The sequence below is a fragment of the Phaenicophaeus curvirostris genome, chromosome 12 (assembly GCF_032191515.1).
Source record: "Phaenicophaeus curvirostris isolate KB17595 chromosome 12, BPBGC_Pcur_1.0, whole genome shotgun sequence".
NCBI lineage: Eukaryota > Metazoa > Chordata > Aves > Cuculiformes > Cuculidae > Phaenicophaeus > Phaenicophaeus curvirostris.
The window spans coordinates 21267261-21286906 of NC_091403.1; the positions used below are offsets into that span (position 1 = coordinate 21267261).

The following is a 19646-nucleotide window of genomic DNA, read 5'->3' on the forward strand; positions in this document are numbered from 1 at the left end:
ATCCACCAAAACACTCAGCCTACCTTTAACACCTTAAATCACGTGAGAACCAGTTATTCTCTCAGCAGCTCCCCAAGTTCTTGAAAACACCACGTATGCGTAACCTACATTCGCACTGAACGCATGGAGATGTTTCTCGTTAAATAAGTCAGTAGATACTTGGGGCTATTTGGCCATGACTTCTGCAGAATTTGCTACTGTGGGACATTTTTCAGAGCCCAGAAGAGGAAAGGAGAGAAGCAGAAGAGTGTAATTAACATTAGGAATAATCTAGTGTGTCCAATATGACATTTTCTACCTCTCGCCAAGCTTTGCACTTGTTAGTGTGGCTCTCCAAAGGGCTGTGCAGAGGAGTGAACAGGTAGCTGGAAAAACAGGTTAATCCTTTAACCGTAACTGTAATTGCTTTCGCTCTAAAACAAACATAAGAATTTTTTTCCTCTCATTGCTGGTCTCTTGTCGATCATAAGCCAGCAGAGCACAGCAGTGTTTTGGGTAGATACACACACATACGCACATTTCAAATAGCTAAGGCACAGCAGCATGAAACGCAGCCTCTACCTGTTCATACCGAAGGGACTCAATTGAAAAACTAAAACCATTTATTGTTCCCTTTTTCCTCTGTACACTCCCAATGCATTTTTATTGCTTTTTCATAAAACACTACTGCAAATAATCAAGCATGACCATTGACATCCACAAGATTGAGTTTTAGGAACCATTAAATGAGCTTGCCCTCTTGGGAAGGTTCTTGCTCAGGTTGGTCTAAAGGTAATTATTCAGCAATTCCTACCTGTGGTTTTACCTTGTTCCTATATGAGTCTCTGAATCTCATACACTGGTAAGGTCACAGTTTCTGTCTCAATAAAAGTATACCCTAAACCAACACATCCACAGGACAAATTCTGGTGGGTTTGTGTACATGCGTGCACGTGTGTGTATCCTAACACCAGCTTCTCGTGCACAGAAAACTTCAAAACTAGAGAAATTTTCAGGGTTAAATACAGTTGTTCATAAATTTAAATATAAACGTCTCCTGATATGTTTGCTCTCGCTAAGCAGAGCAGTAGCAGAGATGCTACCGAGGCTCAGGAAACAAATGACGTCCAGGAAACCCACAAATAAATATGGATAAGAATCTAAAGCAAAATTCCCAGAGAAAAAATAACATCTTGTTTCACTCTGAGCCTTTGGAGTTTTCTACTTTGTTTACAGAAACAGCAAAATGTAGCTCTGATGCACAAGGGTAAGAAATTCAGCACTCGAGAGGCAATGGTCTTCATTGTGTTACTTGATCAAGCTGAACAGTCTGTGAATTTTTAAGGCTATGCCATAGCAATAAATAGAGGGATATATTTAAACAGGTAAAAAAAGAAAGGGATAGAAACAACTGTGTAGGATCTGTGTATTTAATCCAAGTTATTTTCTTTCCATGAGAAAATCTGAGTCTTCATTGACACTGAACTGCTCCATAGCTCAGTGTTAACTCTATGTTAGCATTACCTGATACTGCTAAACATCTCTGGAGTACTAATTTAAAAAGAGAAAAAAAGAGTTCTCTGATTTGTGGAGTTTGTAAAGTCCTTGAGCTAGATTAAACTGCAGTCTTGTGAGACTGAGTAGCTCTGTGGGGGCACTTAACAGAGCTGCTCACGAAACTCATGGAAAGCTTCTCACTACTTACTCATGAAGCTATCAGAGTAAGGATTCCCAAATACAACAAATGCATTTTTCTTTTAAAATTATGCCCAACTCATCAAAATAGGTGGGTTTTTTCGATGTTGCCTCCTACTTGTAAAAATAGGATTTACTCTTGGAAGCCTTCCCTCAAGCTTCTAGTGTACATGGAACAATACGATGATTTAACTAAACCTGATGGGCAAAAATCGAGCTGTTTTTCTCCCTAATTCAATACAGTTTTAAACCAAAAAGCTAAAAGCAACACCTAAGTCACTATTACACTGAGACAAGTAATAGTAACTTTGAACCCAACTAATGTATCTCAGGTTATGAAGAAGAAAGCGTTAGAAAGCGGAGCCAATGCGTAACTACAGAGCTTGTGACTACAACCGCTCCAGTACAGTGAAACCTGGTTTACAGCAACCACCCGAGGGGCTGGCAATAATTGTTTCCTAGAAGGGACACTCTAACTAAATAAAGGTCAAAAACCCAGCCCTGGATAGCTTAAAGAAAAATTAAAGGAGTTGCTTAAGTCAGGAGGACTCCCTGCTGGAGGCTCTCCATGGTGTAGGTTTCGTCTACCCAACCTTCTCCTGGTGCAGAAGAGACACCTCTGAAGGCAAAAAAAAGGAAGCTGATGCGCTGAAAAATTGAGAACTGTCAGGGTTTGCCTTTTGGGATCTTCATCTACAAGCTGCAACCCCAGAGGTCTTTTACTGAATGCTGATCTGACTGGCAATCAGGGAAAATGACAGTTTGAGAAGGTTTTAGAAATACCGCATCCGGCATGCAGCTGAGGAAGCAACTAAACAGCAATTTCCTACATAATACATTTTGACATCAAGATAACAGGGAAATAAGTAAGTACAGGTTGAAAGAACCTTGAAAACAAGGCCACTTCTCAACTGACTGCAAGGAACACAAAAATATGCTATGATCAGAGCCCAGTAAACCCACCTAGTGCTTTTGAATCAGAATCCTGCTGTTGAGTAGATGGCATTGCAAATTCTTTGCCTGCGTGATCATGAAACATAGGGCCACACCTAGGACATCTTCCAAGGCAGGTACTGGCTCTGGCTTCCATTCTCCTTCCTACTGGAACGTTTCTGGGAAGTCTGCATGCACAGCAAGCGATGCACGTCCTCCCCAGTAGGGATTAATCTGCCCTGCTCGGTGCCTTCCATACTTTTGGTGAGTTGGAGACAAACTAAGTTGAACGCTAGAATATTAAATTACTCTCAGCTCTCAAATAACATCAGCCTGCCTTTATTGCTGGCTGTGTTGCAGGATGAACTTCATTAACAACCAGTCTATCCTCATCTTTGGACTGGAGGCAGGAGTCTTATCATGGTAGGAGATACTGCTACGATCAGGATGGTTGCTTAAAAGAGCGTGTCTTATTTGTAGCTGGATCAGATTTCACTATCGGTTACCACATGTTAAAAAATAAAGGCCCTGGCAGGCATGTGTCCTATTCACACAATGCTCCTCACTAATTTTGCCATTAAAAAATAATCCCAGAACCAATGCCATTACAAGCCCAATAACATAATTTAACAAAGAAAACGTCAGGCATATTTTGCTGTGATTTGAGAAGAACAACCCAGCCTGACATTATTTTGTTAAATTATCCTGCTTCTCACATCACTTATTCTGGAAAAGTTCTGTAAGTAAATTTAAGTCCTAGAAAATTAACGAATTTTTTAAACTGCCAAAGTGACCTCCTACGTCTCACATTTTCACTAAGAGTTTGAAACGAGCTCCAAAAGTTGCATTACTGCAGAGTATCTAAAAACTCCCATGGACAATTCCCATTCCATAGTGTGCTGCCTTACAGAATCTGAGAAAAGTCCAGGGTACCTAGGTAACATAGAAGGAACTCCTAATTAGTTCAGTCATCGATAAACCCTATGAATTAATGATTATGAATGAACAGGATGTTAACTTTTGGATTCCTGCAGTGTTTTTGTGGAACAGTTCTACAAAGCCCAGTTCCTATCAATATAAGTAACTACTATAAAGAATCAAGGTATCCATTTCAACATTTTAAAAAACTTCCAGGTTCTCCTGTATCAGGCTCTGGAACTTTTAGCTGGCTCCAGGGAGAAAGACCGGGGAAAGCACGTTGCTGGCAAAGACTTGATTTCAAGAAATGCTCTCTGCCACAGAGATGTTTAATTTTAGGAGCCACAATTCCAAACCATTCTGAGTTAGACAAAAACATTAAGGGACTTGCGGAAAAAAAGTAGAGAGACCTTCCTTCTCAGCAGGAAGGGTGTGTATCGGCCAAACAAGCAGGTCCCTCTGTAATTCCCCAGAAGGCACATCTTACAAAAGATAAAATGAGGAGGAAAGAGCAATAGTTGGAAGTTAAACACATTTTGCTTTGAGGCCTTTGTACACAGGACGGGCTGCGGGCGGCAGGAGGACCTGTTGAAGTCAATGCTACCCATGAGTTAGAACAGAATAACCCTTACTATAAATGTCCCGCAAGACACTGTCACGCCAAGAACGTGCACTGCCAGGTGTGGCAGCCACTATCTAAAGGCTCTATGTCTTATTAAATGACCCCCTAACAATACAGACGTACTGAGCAAATAACACTACAGAGGCAATCCATTCTCCTCTTCCCCCTAGGCTCAAAACGTTATGGCCTGCAACTTCCATTTAGACGTTGAGTGTGTTGCAAACCAAAGCGAGCTGCACTTAAAAGAACTTTCAGCTGAGCTATGCTCTGTAACCTGAAGTCTTAATGTGCCCACAAGCACGGTGCACTTTGAACCACCACCACCAGAGAATGATGACTCCATGGCGTACAGAACGTAGAATAAGTTAAAACAAGTAAATATCAAAACACTAACGTTACGGCTAGCTCGGTACTCAGATGTTTACAGACTGCATGAAGTTCCTTGGTTGAAGTTTTTGTGTGAAGACACCCGAGCAATTCTACTCTTGAGGAAAAGATGTGAAAGCTGCAAGAAGCTCTCAGGGTTGGCTTTTTGCTGCAGGTACATCTAGCACGAGTGCTTTGGAATTTCCATGTCTCAACCAAAGATGTACACAACAGAAATAACAATGGACGAAAAGGATGAAAGGAGCACAATTGCCTAAAAACCTCCTAAAGAACCAGAGCACCATAAAGAGCCAGGTGAAGGAGCCAGTGCCGCGGGAGGCTTGCCAGGACTGGGAGAACTCTTCCTTTGCACAAAGGATACATGACCATGTTAACTTAACTGCATCCCTCGAGGTCCAAATGTCACTTTACAAAAGAAGTTTAGCTAAGTCAACGAGTCATTATCTAGTAAAAGGGCAAACGCGTTCACGGCAGGTAAGAGCAGCAGGTTTAGCAGCTCATACAAGAGCAGTTACAGATGGAGATAGAACCGAGACAGTACTTGGGCATCGCGCTGGCTGTGGGCTTACATCAAGCTAATCAAACATGTTACATGAGATAGGAACCAGGTGAAGTCTAAATGGACACGTCAGTACCCAATGCCTCTGACCTGACAAGCCAGCAATAACGTTCTGCTAGAGATTGAGGCAAGTCTTTTAAAAGTTATGGCTTTTTTTTTTCTCGTTCAAACTTCCCAATTATCATCAGAAGCTTATTAAAAGTTAAAACTAAAGCAAATCTGACAGCAGTCAGCCTTTGGCTATTGCCCTACTGTGAAGAGCTGCGATCCTTGCTTACGCCTCAGTCTGAGAAGGGAGACGAGGGCTGCAAGGAAGCGTTTCCACCCTGAAATTCAACATAGGCCACTGAAATTCAGTTTACTGTTCATACCTCAATCTCTTGCATCTCAGCTTTTTATTTTGTCCTGATTAAATAAAAACAATTAGATGGCATTCAGATGCTTCCCTGCTCACACTCCAGTTTTCTCTCCTTATCAAAACACCCTTTTGCCTATTTAAATCACATTAAATATACCCCTATCAAGACTGTTGCCACCTGAATGTCCGTTCTAACCCATCTGGCAAACGCAAAGGATCAACTTGCACGACGAGGCTGAGGCTTTTAGGGCCCAAACAGCTCAAAGGACCAGCCTTTGAGATGATCGAGTCTTTCAAAGCCTCAATATTGAGAGTAGAAAAACAGTATAAAGTGGGACAAGGCCAGTTCATGTTCAACAGCTCCAAGCTGCACCAGGCAACTTGTGCTCTGAGGATGTTGGGCATTGTGCTTCATTAGGAAACAAAATATAAGCTTTCCACTCCATTAGGAATGACTTTAGGAGTGAAAGCACATAAGACGACGACTCACCTCATCAACAATGCACTGCAATAACTGGAGAGGCTGCAATGGAAAGAAGAGAGGGAAAAAGTATTAGCCTATATGCAATATCTTTACAGTGGAGTGGAAAGAAAAAATCATTAATGCAATAAAATATAGCAAGATTAATCAACAGCAGCAAACTCTTATAAAAACATTGATGCTCAGGATGTTCTATTATTTCTAATGGTACCTAATCTAATACAGGCAGTTAAAGGTTTGCATTTTCTTCAAAATGCAATTTGCTAAGTTTAAAACAAGGCATTCAAGCATGCAGAGGAAGCAGCCATCAGGAAAAAGAAAAGTGAATTTTTTTCTGAACTCATAAAGCTTACCATTAAAGATCCCTGGTTTTTCTGAATCTGAAAAAAGGCAATATGTAATTAGCATGTCATAATCAAAATGACTCACTTGGACACATTATGATCACTGAGAGAAAATTATTGCATCGCTGGTGGCAATTTGTGGGCATGTGTTAACACAATTTACATAATGAAAATACACAAATGTTAATAGCTCGCTTCTCATTTATAGGCGAAAGTCAGCAGAATGTTAATTTCACACAACACTTTTTAGTACCCTCCAGGTTGTATTAGAATAGGAAGAAAAACCATAATCCATTTCAAAAGGCTGTTTACGATTCAGATATAAATAATGTTTTATATTGCTAGATTGTGAACACTGGGCTTAATGTTGCAATCATTGCTAATGTTATGAAGCTCACTCTTTTTAAATTAAAAACCGATTTATTTAAAATTGAAATTAAATCATAGTCAGAAATTAGAATTTTGGATTACTGCCAGACTCTGCTCACAATCCCTTTTTTTGTGAAGAAAACTTTAATTATGTGGTTGAAGTATCTGCTGCTGCTCAGGAAAGCCTTTAATACTCCACTTCTACTCAAGTTTCTTTATTCCAACCCAGTTTTACTTTGATTGGAAGTAGAGCAGTGCCATCCGTGAGGCTGGAAAGTTCAATGAACTTTGGATTGGTTTAAACGGCAAAGGGAAGACTTGTTACTAGTTGTCTCTAAGCCCTTCTAAATTTCTTAACATCAATTTGGTTGGGAAATTAATTAATAGCTTGTAGTAACAGACCATTCAATTGCTTCCAGAGAGCTACAAAATATTCTGGCCCATATTGGCAAAGCACCTTCCGATTAACAAGGAGAAACAAAGGCAAAATTACAATACAAACAAGTAAGTATCAAGCGCAGGGCAGGGACTTAATGCAAAATATTGGACTGAATTTAGAGATGCTGGTGTTGTGATAATTTGTATACTCATACCATTTCTAATGGGGGTGGATAATTAATGACGTATTATTTCCTAAACAGACACAAAGTTGTTTGCAACCCAACATGATGGTGATGCAAACAGAAGGCAGCCCTTAGTGAAAATGTTATCTTCTGCTCTCACACAGTTTATTTGGCTTGCCCCTATCATTTAATATTCTCTGTTGTATAGTGCCAGGATGATGAATGTCGTAGGGCTGCCGTCAGCTTTGGAAGCGCTCTCCCCTAGTACCCAGCCAGAGGCAGGATCCTCTAGTAATGCTTCACAGGTAGTAAAATGTAATACAGAGGAGGCTGAAAACCAGCACCAAGAAAATAGCTGGTGTTATGCACATGACGTCTTTGATTATTGTATTAGTAGTGCACAAACACACACATAAAGTTTCTACAAATAATTCTATTTTTTCCAAGGAAGAAAAGAAAATAATAAACACATAGGAGTAACCCATTCTATTTTTTTAGCGGTCCGTGTCCATCTATTCTAATTCAACAGGATCAATTTGCTGGTGCGCATTACTGCTAATAAGCAAAATATTCTCTGGATTTAAAAAGACGTGTTTTTCATACTTCACTTCCAGACGCTAAACGACAACACAGACTCAGCTTATTCAACAGGGATGATCCAGAGCTCTTTTAGATTAGTGCACATGAACAGGCAATTCAGTTTTTCATCCAAACAGAGCATCAGTCACGTTTCCTTACCGGGAAAATAGGTCTTGTCATGAAAAGGAATAGAGGTGGGATCATCTAGAGTAGACTCAACACAGATATGATTAAATCCAATTTCAGAACAAGATTTAAGATATTATTTCCAATAAAAGCGCTCAGTGATTCTAATGAAAAATAAACACAAATGGAAGTACTGGCGAATTATTCCTGTGCCATCGCGCCTCTCCGCCGGAGCAGCAGGCCCAGCTTCTGCGAGAGGGAGAGTCGGGCGTGCGAGCGAGCACACACATCGTTACCGGGTTTTATTACACAATTTTGATGGCGACATAATATTTTGAGATCATCTTCATAAATTTTGCATTAAGGTAGCTGTGCCAGTACCTGGAATTGATTCAAAATGCTTAAGACACTCAATTACTCTTTAACACTGTTACCCGATGTAATGACATATCTGCTATTTCCCTTGCATTTGATGATGCAATATCATTGTAATTGATTCATTTTCTCAATTAAATAAAGCTACTGTGCTTTCCTCTAAGCCAATGCCACAGAGACTCCCTGGTTAGATGTATTACCTATTTTCTCTGCCTCAGATATATTACTTGTAAGGCTGCACTGTGCTCCTCTGTTAACTCCACTAGAAAATGCAATGTTACAGTCATATTTTTCAAGTTCTGAACAGCAATGAACTTCACTGTATTTATATTAGGCATATTTTTCATTGTTAAAACTATGTTGTTTACCTTTTCCAAGATCACATTATTGGGCAGCCTCTGCAACTATAAACCAAACCTAACCGACGACAACTTTACAGTCGGTGCTTCTCCTCTTGCACACAGTTCATGAAAAAGTGAAGCATCCAGTTTTATAGCACATTAAGAACAGTTTTAGAAGTACTCAACATAAAATGTTTTATCTCCCCGTTCACCCACACTCCCGGTTTTCCTCCCCTAGCCATCTGGTTCTCGCGCACTACTGGGAGGTAAGAAGTTCAGGAGGCAGGTTCATCTCCAGGGAGTGGCTGCAGCTCAAACACTTGAGCATTTGACATGTCCCATCCCCTGTGTGATGCTCAGAAGGCTCGGGGATGGGGAAGGTGACTGTCACTGCCATGGGTTTGTGCTTTCCATGAAGAATTTCACACAGTGAAATGGTGGCAGTGACACAACAACTGAAAACCCTGCTTGAAAGGAAGGCAAAAAGGGCACAGTGTGCATTTTAAGAGTATCAAGGAGTGATTTGATGCGCTCAGGAAAGACACAGACCTGTTGGAGCGGGTCCAGAGGCGGCTACAAAGATGATCTGAGGGCTGGAACACCTCCCATATGAGGACAGGCTGAGAGAGTTGGGGTTGTTCAGCCTGGAGAGGAGAAGGCTCTGGGGAGACCTTAGAGCAGCTTCTAGTACTGAAAGGGGCTCCAGGAAAGCTGGGGAGGGACTCTTGACGAGGGACTGCGGGGATGGGATGAAGGAGAGCTGTTTGAAGCTGAAAGAGGGTAGATGGAGATGAGACCTTAGGAAGAAATGATTTGCTGTGAGAGTTGGGAGGCCCTGGCCCAGGTTGCCCAGAGCAGTGGTGGCTGCCCCATCCCTGGAGGTGTTGAAGGTCAGGCTGGATGGGGCTTGGAGTGACCTAATCCAGTGGGAGGTGTCCCTGCCCATGGCAGAGGGGTGGAAGTGGGTGGGTTTTAAGGTCAGTTCTGGCCCAAACCATTCTGTGATTCTATGGTTCTGGCAAAGATCTGCAAGCCTATGATTAAAACACCTTTCTCACCTTGGAAACAACCACCTGCACGCTCCCTCAGCGCCCCCCAGAATTATGCGTGAGAGCCCCTGACCTGCCAAACTCTGGTCAGAATACCCGTAAGCTTTTCTTATGCAACCAAAATTGCGTCAGTTTGCAGAATTAGATTAGATTAGCTTTGATATTTTGGAATCCGTGTCGTATTTGGTGTGGTTTTACTTACTGCATGTGATGGTTCATAATTTGAAGAAGCAGAACAAATGATAAATAAATTATCATGCTAACAGTCCATTTTTCAGGTCATGAAATACCAGTGGTATCTGGATAATCTCCTCCATAAGGCCCATTCTCCAAATGGTGGGTTTTTTAAGGTTGGTTAAAAATGCCAAAGTTTGCCTCCTGCTTCATCTCCAATTTAATGAATGCCTCTGGTTATGAAAAGCAACTTTCGACAGACCATGAGGTTATATTTCTGTCTCCATGGAGATACTTCGGACGGCAAGTGGCTGAGAAGACCTCTACCATCCCTTTCATATTATATTCACAAGCACAATCAAGGAAACTCAAATGAATCCACCCCGGGTAACTTAGAGGAGCCACTAGCTCTAGCTTTAATTTTCGCTTTTACTCTCTGGAATTAGGACTTGCCCTGGAGCTCTTGTCTGAGAGATTTGCAGGTGACCCAGGGTTAGATCTTCCCATATCAGTTAACAAATTTTCTTTTTACATATATACTGCTTTTCAAGCCAGTGATATTTTTTTTTTTAATAGAAAAATACATCTACCAACAAATCATACAGTTATGATTTTTAAGGGCGGCTTCACTGCAGAACATTGATTTTCCTTAATCCAGGAAACTGTGGAGTTTAAAAGTACATATAACTTAATTTTAATCTTTATGAATGAGGGTGAAGTTTTACTAAGCAGCAGAAATGACAAATGCTTGGTCTCCTACTGACATATGACCAATGCACACTAGCTTTCTCTCTGCTAGAGAAAGCAGAGATAGAGAGATAGAGATCATCTGATAGAGATGAAAAAGGAATATGTAAGCGTACTGCATTTCCTCCTGGTCTTCACTACCACGGGGTTAGCCTTCCTCTGGAATGAAAGCATGATTTTAGAGTCTTGCAAAACAGAATGGTTGTACTTCTGGAAGAAGTCAAAGCACCATAGTCAGTTAGAACGACCTCCCTAATTTCTTCCTGACATTCTGAACATCTCCCCCATCCCAATCTGTGGATTTTCCAAGTGGTAAATGTCAATTACTGTCACAAAACAGGGGAAAAAAAAAGAATAACAATACTCTCAAATAAAAAGAGACAACTTACAACCTTAATATTAAATATATTCTTACAATTATATTACTCTGTTTTTCCCGGAGGTTGACAAACAAATTTATATGAAGAGATTATTTCATCCACCATTGAACTGCAGCCACTTCTCACAGAAATCTGTTTTACCGGAGTTTAGTAACACAACTCAACAAAGTGGGTATGAAAAACCACACACTGTTGAAATGACAGGAGTGTAAGAACCCAACAATAACGACTGCAATAGAGCAAGACCAGGATGTTAATGCTTACACAGCCCTCAATCAGCAGGAACACGGGACAACTGAATCTTAGGAAAGGCAGTAGATTTAGCAAACTGCTATTCAAGACCTTGTTTCAAGCATCACAAAAAGTGCAATGAGTAGAACAGAGGGTGGTCCGCCAGAAACCGAATAAAGGAATGGGGTTCTAACCAGTTCTTGCTTATTGTCAACCACGTTCATCAAGCTTAGTGCAATGACCATCATGCTTATGGAGAGGAACACCAGGAGAATCTAAAGGATACTACAGAAGAAGAAAACCAATCACATCTGAGCAGCAATAATGTCACGATGGAAAAAAATCAAACTCAAAACAAAAGCAGGCAAACATCCCAGCGAGATGTCCAGGGAGGAGCACAATCCGAAGACACACAAGGTTACCCTGTCTCCACGCAGCACCAGAGAGCTGTGGGTCAGCTGGAGAAAAGTCAGGGAAAAGCCACAAGAACAGCCAGAAATCTGGAAAGACCAAAAGAACTGGGGTCTTCAAACTAAAGACAGAGCAAAGGTGACATAACCACCACTTCTGCGTCTTTTCTCCACCTTCACTACACACACAACTACCACCATTCCCCGCAACGAGGAAAACCAGAGGATTAAATCATCTAAAGCAACAAGAGGAAACAGTGAAGAGCACAGACGAATAACCATCAGGATGATCCCTCCTCATAAGTGCAACACTGCAAGCCCCTTATGGCTTGAAAAGGAACAGGTACAAATATCAAATGGTTAAAACCTGCCCTGAACCCACCTAGAAAAATTCCAAGCTTTCTCCAATGAGCTGCAAGACCACTCGTAATCACTACACATGACAATTTTAGGGGCATCTTAGGTATTTAAGTGGAGTCTTCTGGCTAAACTGAGGTGTTTGGGCAATGAAAGGTATGACACTATGCAAGGAGCAGCCTCTCCAATGTCACTCAACTGCCCACCAGAGATAGTGCTGTGGAAGGGAAACACCTTCCTAGATCTTGAAACCATTCACTCTTATCCTGGCCTTCGGGGCTCCACTCAGCAGAGGAGGATGAGATGGTTGTGTGTGCTGAGTGCTGCTACAGGGCATGGTGGAAACACAGCCCTCAGCCTCTGGTGAGGACCGCTGCATGAGCAGTCCATGGACAGAGCAAAGAGCAAATGCTGGGACCGCTACACCCATCTCCAGAAGTACCTCACAACCTCAGACCTGTGAAGAGTAGATAGTCTTGCTCCTCAAACAGGGGCAGAGCCACAATTCATTCCTGAGTTCTTACAGCTGCACCTTGGGTAAAGAAACAGGCAAAACGGAATGGGGACCTGCTGCACTCTTGTTTCTCTTCATCTCCAGTTCCTGGTTGACTTGGGAGGAATCACTCCTCCCTCTCACGTGCAGAAGATGTAAACGTCCAGTAAATCCAATATTTGCTGACAGTTTGCAAATGGCCACCTAAAACAACCAGCCAAACAAATCAATCCTCTCACTCCTAGATTTCTGACTAGGGAGAGACCATCTCAAGGTTTAAGTTTTCATTTCAGCAAATCATTCAACAGCATCAACTGCAGGAACTATAACTGGGAGACATGATTCCTTCCAAGCACTACAGGAACATCTTCTCAGGTTGCCCAGAGAAGTTGTGGCTGCTCCATCTCTGGAGGTGTTCAAGACCAGTTTGGATGGGGCTTGGAGCAACCTGATCCATGGGAGGTGTCCCTGCCTGTGGCGGGGGGGGGTGGAACTGGATGGGCATTATAGTCCCTTCCAACCCAAACCACCTGTAATTCCATGATCTCCCATCCCACTGAAGCACCGACTCCTGCAGGAGATCCTTACATATTTCATAGAATCATAGAATAACCAGGTTGGAAGAGACCCACCGGATCATCGAGTCCAACCATTCCTATCAAACACTAAACCATGCCCCTTAGCACCTCATCCACCCGTGCCTTAAACACCTCCAGGGAAGGATCTCTCAGAAGATTTGCAAGGATCTCTCAGAAGAGATCTCCTTATTTCCTCCTCGATGGGGTGCTTTCCCCCTCCTGATGCTCTCATGGCAACAAACATCATTCCATTTCAGGATCTCGCTCAACTTCCACAGTCAAAAAGGTCTCAGCACCATTGATTCTGTGCTGTGAGGGCAAGAGAACATGGGCGAAGGCATGAAGCAACAAAAGGGCTCTCTGAATTAAGCCATTTTCTTGTTTGATACAAACCGTGAAGGGTGACAATACCATAATTAACTGGAAAACACAAACTTCCATCCTGACACCCATGGGTGATTATCTGGAATAGTTAATTTTTCCACTGTAGAAAAGGGAACTTCTCACAGGTTTGAAGGCGATGCCAGCGCAACCAGGTACGAGTTTTCACCCAGGACCGGGGAACAGGCATGGAACATGTCCTGGAATGAGGGGCACAAAGCACAGCGAACCCCTGACCCTCAGCCTGCCTGTGCTCATCAGGGTTAGAAAGCACCATAACATACATTAGTCTGCCAAGATCACAAACTAATAATCCACTCTTAAAACATTAAAAACATATTAAATCATATTATAAAATCAGGATCTACTAGTTACCTACATTTCCAAGTCTGATAATATTATTAGGACATCAATTTCAGGTTAAAAAAAAAAAAGGAAAATTAAAACACAAATTTGTCTTTATACTTCAGATTCCTACCAATTTTTTTTTTTCCTTTGCTAAAATCTCTTCATTTTGAAAAAAAAACAACCCCATACCACCTCTAGAAAAACGAAAAATAAATAGAAATGTTGCAGCAAGTTTCTAATAAACAAATCTAATTAAAGTTCAAACTTATTTCTGGCTAAGGAGAAAAAAATTTATAAAGCAAAATGTATCCGAAGTATAATCTCTCATGAATGATACATGCAATGAAACCTACGTTAAGAAATCAGGAAGAGTTTAAAATAGTACCAGATGACTTAAAATTCTGTGAGTGATTTCTGGAATATATTCTAAAAGCAAAAATATTGGGGCAAATCTATCATATTTAAGATATTATACAATAATTTAATTCACTATTTTGGCATTGAACAGTGTTTAATGTCTTTTAAATGGTTAGATCTAATGATATATGTGGAAGAAAAACAGTTATTTCTTCCTAGGAAACATGCTGTAACCAGCCTCCAATTTATTCTCACAAAATAAATGAATGCTTAAAGGATGCTTCTGCCAATTGAAAAAACAACAGTAAAATGGCTATTTTACATGCCAAGTCAAACTAAATATTTTTTTCCTTGACAACCTGCTTACATTTAAATGAAACCAGGCCAAATGTGGTCAATAGTATGGATTTCATAGAACAAAAAAGAATCTTAGACCATGTTAATACAGGGATCAGAAAGCAGCAGCTTCATTTACACCCATGCAATTATTCAGCAAACTCAGATACAACAAATAAATGAATCTGGTTTAAATGGAAGCACTTGCAAAGTAGCTTTTGACCTATAATTAAATCTTACTTGCAGAAATCACAGCGAGGGAAGAATTTGCTGATGAAAGGATAAAAATAAAATCTTGCAAAACCCTCAAGCTTTGGCATAACAAATAAAAAAAAATATACACAAATTTTGCAAAATCTTTTCCTGCTGCAAAAAAAAAATAATAAAAAAAAAAGCACCATGTCCCAGAGCTGGGGAGGTCAGCGTTGTCCCCGGAGCAGGAGAGCTTTGCTCAGGCTGAGGATCTGGCCCAGCACACGCAGCACATTCTGCATCGTCTCTCCGATGCTTTTGATACGCCGGGGTTTGGTGAAAGTACAAACCTTTCCCTGACAGGAGGAGCAAAAAGCAGTTTTCTTTCACTGAGGTTTTTTTTTTTTTTCTCCCTGTGTATTTTCTTATAAAGCAAAACCAATAGCAAGTCTATAGCAGACGCTTTCTTGGGCTATAAAATTCCCTATTACCCACTTTTGTTTTCTTTGCAGTGGGATTTCAGGACGCCTCTTCCTTGAGACGAGTAATATGTCATCATTCTGTCGAACTAACAGGCCTGACAGTCTGGTCTCTCCGAGTTAGAGACACCGGAGCTGTGCTTGCGCTGCTGCTAAAATGAAGGTGAAAGAAATGGGGGAGTAACAAAGGGGAAAATCTAACTATAACTAAATTCCTTATCCCCGTTAGTCTCTATTCTCATTATTTATTGTGCTGCAAAATAAACTCTTTATATTAAGAAAGTCCTTTAAATTAAAGGCTCTCTTTCTTCCACTACATTTTGAAATAACTTCCTTGAATCCGTGGATAATCTATTTTAACAAATATCATCTTCTATATTCATCATTCCTCCTGTCTTTCTGATCTTTTTTTCTACTTATCATGTTCTTTATTTGAAACAGATTTTTAACAGATAATCTTGATCGTTACAACAATATCTTGCTTGCATTTTATTCAAATAATTCTTAAAAACAGCTTAAAAAGCCGTTTGGAATAACATCAAGCTCGCCATCAATCAAATGAAAAAATTCCGCTGGCGGTTGTATAAACATCAGATCAACTCTGCTGTCTTCAAGGATTTCAGAGTGAACCATAAAAAACTCCATTAACTTCTGACAAAGAATGCAAATTAATCACAACATGGGGTGAAATGAAATTAAAGGCTTCTTTTCTAATCAATGACAAGGCAGGATGAAATATTTGTTACTCTCCGCGCTCCGGCTGCCGGGATGCTCGTGGTTTTTTGTTTTTTTTTTTTCCTTCTTTTTCCCCGGCGCATCCCAAACGCAAGGTGCGAGCGGGGACTCAGCCGGGGTAGCTGCTTAGCCCTCCCCATCCCTCACAGCGATCTGCTTACAAGTCGCCCGGATTCACCAAACACACTAATCATCTGAATCTCAGGTGCATCCAATTTGTTATTCACACTCTCCCGGTGCCAGTGAAAAGCCTGGCGTAGACAGATGCACCAGGAACCTTAAATGACAGTTTTGGCCTCCGGAAGTGCGATCGCTACAGCAAAATCTAGTACAGCCTCCAGGTGAAATGTCTGGAGCTCCATATGGAGCAGGGAAAATTAACAACAAGATGAAAATCGCTGTAGCAGCGGGGAGTCGGGATTTAAAAAAAAAAAAAAAAAAAAAAGAAGAAGAAAAAGGAAAAAAAAAAAGGGGGGAAAAAAAATTAAAGATGAGGAAAGAGAAGTAATAAATTAATGGGGTGTGAAAACATTCAAAGCTTTACAATACCAGGGGCGGTATTTGCTCCGATCGGGGGGAGCTGTGGGGTGGGAGGGGGCAGAATGGTGGATTTTTTTGTGTTTTGGGGTTTTTTTCTTAAAACTTCAGGTCCTTTTCCTGTAATTTATTAAGCGAGGCCTGGAATTGTAGCCAAAGGAAGGAAAACATTTCTCTCAATGCAAGAGTATCTTAAATACAGTCGTTGCTGATTAAATCCTCGGCAGCCGAGTACTGCCTATTTCTTTGGAATATTTCCCCAATGGATGCGGAGTCCTTTTAACATCCTGCTTTGTACAAAGTTTGACTACAAGCCGAGAATATTTAGTGGGCAATTCTTTTCATTTCTCCTAAATTGCATTATCATTAAACAAGCCATTGCCCTCACCATGTTTCTATACAATATACTGAATTTGAAGCCATGTGAGTTTCCGTACGGCACGCGGGTTGTTCAGCCACGGCACAGCTTTGGGGTTCTGACTTAAAATCTAATTAAATATGCTGTGAGGTGCCATGGCCTTCTGGGGTGTTTTTTTTTTGTTGTTTTTTTTTTTTTTTTTTACAGTTCTTTCTGCACAGATGCGTAAAATCAAACCCACATAAATTAAGGTTAAACTTTTAAAAGAAATGTGAAGCTTATTTTCCCCGTGTGCCTTCTTCAGACACCTAAAAACCTGGATGGACTACGGAGTTGCAACTGCAACGGGTTTCCTTTCATGTTTACATGTGTATGTAGGAAATAACTTGATTAAAAATGCTCTTTTTTTTCTGGTGTGTGTGTGTGTGCACATGCACCCTTCCCATCGGTTTCAAGAGTTACACAAATGCATCGCGGGAAGAACACACCCTGAAGCACTTACATATGTATCCACAGAAAATCTGATGAAAATCACACCCTACTACTTCTACAAGTTTTCCATCACGGCGAGTAAGCAACCCAACCTGGCAATACCATGGCAGGGAAAGGCACAACAGAGCAATGAAAACCTTAACAGTATTAGAAATTCACTATATTTTAAGGGCTAGAGCCGCCTGTGCAAAGTTTTATAGTGGAAAACTCTGTTCTGATCATCATTATTTATTATTTCCTCGCTGCGATCGCTACCCTTGGCAGTCAGCTGCACACAAGGAAATCAGCTGCAAATCAAAACAAATAAAATTTACAGACTGCAAACACACCCATAAGGAACTTCACTGACACAAGCAGTCGCTTAAGTGCTTTCAAGATAAGACTTGATTCTGAGCATAAGATTAAATCATGATAGCATGATGAATAAGTGTTATCAAAATATTTAGAAAAGACGTGGAAAATGAGAAGTGATGAGTTCCATCATTAAATATTATACTAAAGGCTAAAAAAAAAAACCTCCTTCAGTCTTACTGGCATATTGCAGGAGTCCTGAATTTCCACACTGCATCGATTCCCCTTATAAATCTCATTCATTCAAACCAAGTCTGCACACAACATTTGTCTCTGCTTTAAAAACAAAGAAACAGGGAAAGAAAAATATTTTCCCAGCTCCAGCTGCAGACAAATATTGATTTGCAGGAAATTCCAGGTGTTCTCAAACACGTACCCACGCTTTCCAATCGCAGCGAGAAGTAACTTCAAGTTACGCAGGGACAAATTATGCGACCACACATATGATTAACTTCATTCATTTGAACAAGCTCACTGCAGTGAGGAGGATTTACTCAAGTGAGTGACTGCAGAACCAGGCCTTCACATAGGGAGGTAAATAGATATTTAGATATTTAGATATTGATCCCCCCCAATTATCCCCCTCATCAGGATGGTTTTCTAAGGGTTCTTGTGACCAGCTACGTAAGTACATGTCTGAAGTACATTATCCTCACATAAAAAAATCCTTATGAAAAGCAGTTGCTTGAACAGCAGAATAGCTACATTTTAAAGTTTCACCTCCTCAACTGGTTTACATTATAAAATATACACAATTTCATGGACTACTGACTTGCCAAATATTCTTTTCCAAACCCGATCTGTTTTTTAATTAGAACAGCAAAAAGGATCTTCAACTAGCAATCATGTTTTGCTTCCAATTCAGAAAACAAACTTTTGCCTAGAATCATATATCATGTGTGTGCTCTAACTTCCTTCCCTGAGCGCCAGCCCTTCTGTGAACACAGGGTTATCTTAACTTGCAGCCCTCATCGCTCTGATTTAGTGTTATATCATCTACAGCGAACACCAAGACACTCAACGAGCACGCCAATATATGGAGGACACTTCAACACGAGAGCTTCTCTTTCAAACCCCTCTCAAAGGAGAGGGTACATCTGAAACCAGGGGTACAATATGCAAAATACGTTCTGCTCTCAGTCGGTAAACATTTTCCATAGGAGCTGAGAAAGTGAAAAATCAGTGTATTTCTACATAGGCAAAACCTTTGCAAGCCCTTAAAAGTGTCAGGAGAATTTGCTTAAAACAGCTTATAAAAATGGGAGAAAGAATGAGTCCCAGCCTATTATTCAATAACCATGTTTGTGAGGCATCTGCATAATCTAACCATGCATAAATTAGTATGTGTATTACAACAGTTATTTGCATAATAATAGCAAGTTAATAGATGCTTAAAGAGCACAGACCAACACCACCTTTAAATCAGACATGCCTCCAGGCACTCTGATCCGTATAGACCAAGATGCAGAAAACACTGTTCATAAAACATTTGAAAACATAAAAAACACATTCAAATAATTCATTTTAGTCCCTGGACACTTCACTTCTTCCCCTCTCCCAGGAAAGAATAATTTGAGGAACTACAGAATAGTTTGTTATGAGGAATTCTAACATCCATCTTGCAATACAAATTTAAAGTAATCATCAAACCTATTTCTGGATTATTGTTTTGTTCAGAGCTTCGTGTTTTTTCAAGCATACACAGTGAAATATTACATGCTAATGCAGTGCTCAGCACTGGCCCAAACACTGCCACTGAGGAGGGAAACAGTTTTAACCATGAGAAACAGAGTTAGGTCAGTGGGAAGTTAGAAAATGCCAAATAAAATATTAAGTTCTCTTACAAGGGAGAATCCAGAGCTCCCTTAAGTATTCCATTCACATTGTATTTTTGATTGAAGAAGATCTTAGACCATCGTAGCACTATTCAAAATTGGAATTAAAAAAGGAGCAGATACACCTTCCAGCTTCAAATGCGCTGTTGTACATACTGGATTATTTTTTAATCTCACAACAAACGAGTCATTAACAC

General features: G+C 40.6%; 1 protein-coding gene across 4 annotated transcripts in view; it reads right to left on the reverse strand.

The window, feature by feature from the left end:
- MAP2K5 (mitogen-activated protein kinase kinase 5) overlaps window positions 1–19646 on the reverse strand; it is a 131570-nt gene that overhangs the window by 30035 nt on the left and 81889 nt on the right. For 2 of the 4 annotated variants that reach the window (XM_069866660.1, XM_069866658.1), the window contains 2 exons: window positions 6286–6312; window positions 5942–5974 (listed from right to left, as the gene is read on the reverse strand). In XM_069866660.1, coding sequence (XP_069722761.1) covers window positions 5942–5974; window positions 6286–6312 — 60 coding nt within the window. Of the gene's footprint in view, window positions 1–5941; window positions 5975–6285; window positions 6313–7946; window positions 7992–19646 lie in introns of all 4 variants that reach the window. The other 2 variants (XM_069866657.1, XM_069866659.1) reach the window with 2 other exon arrangements.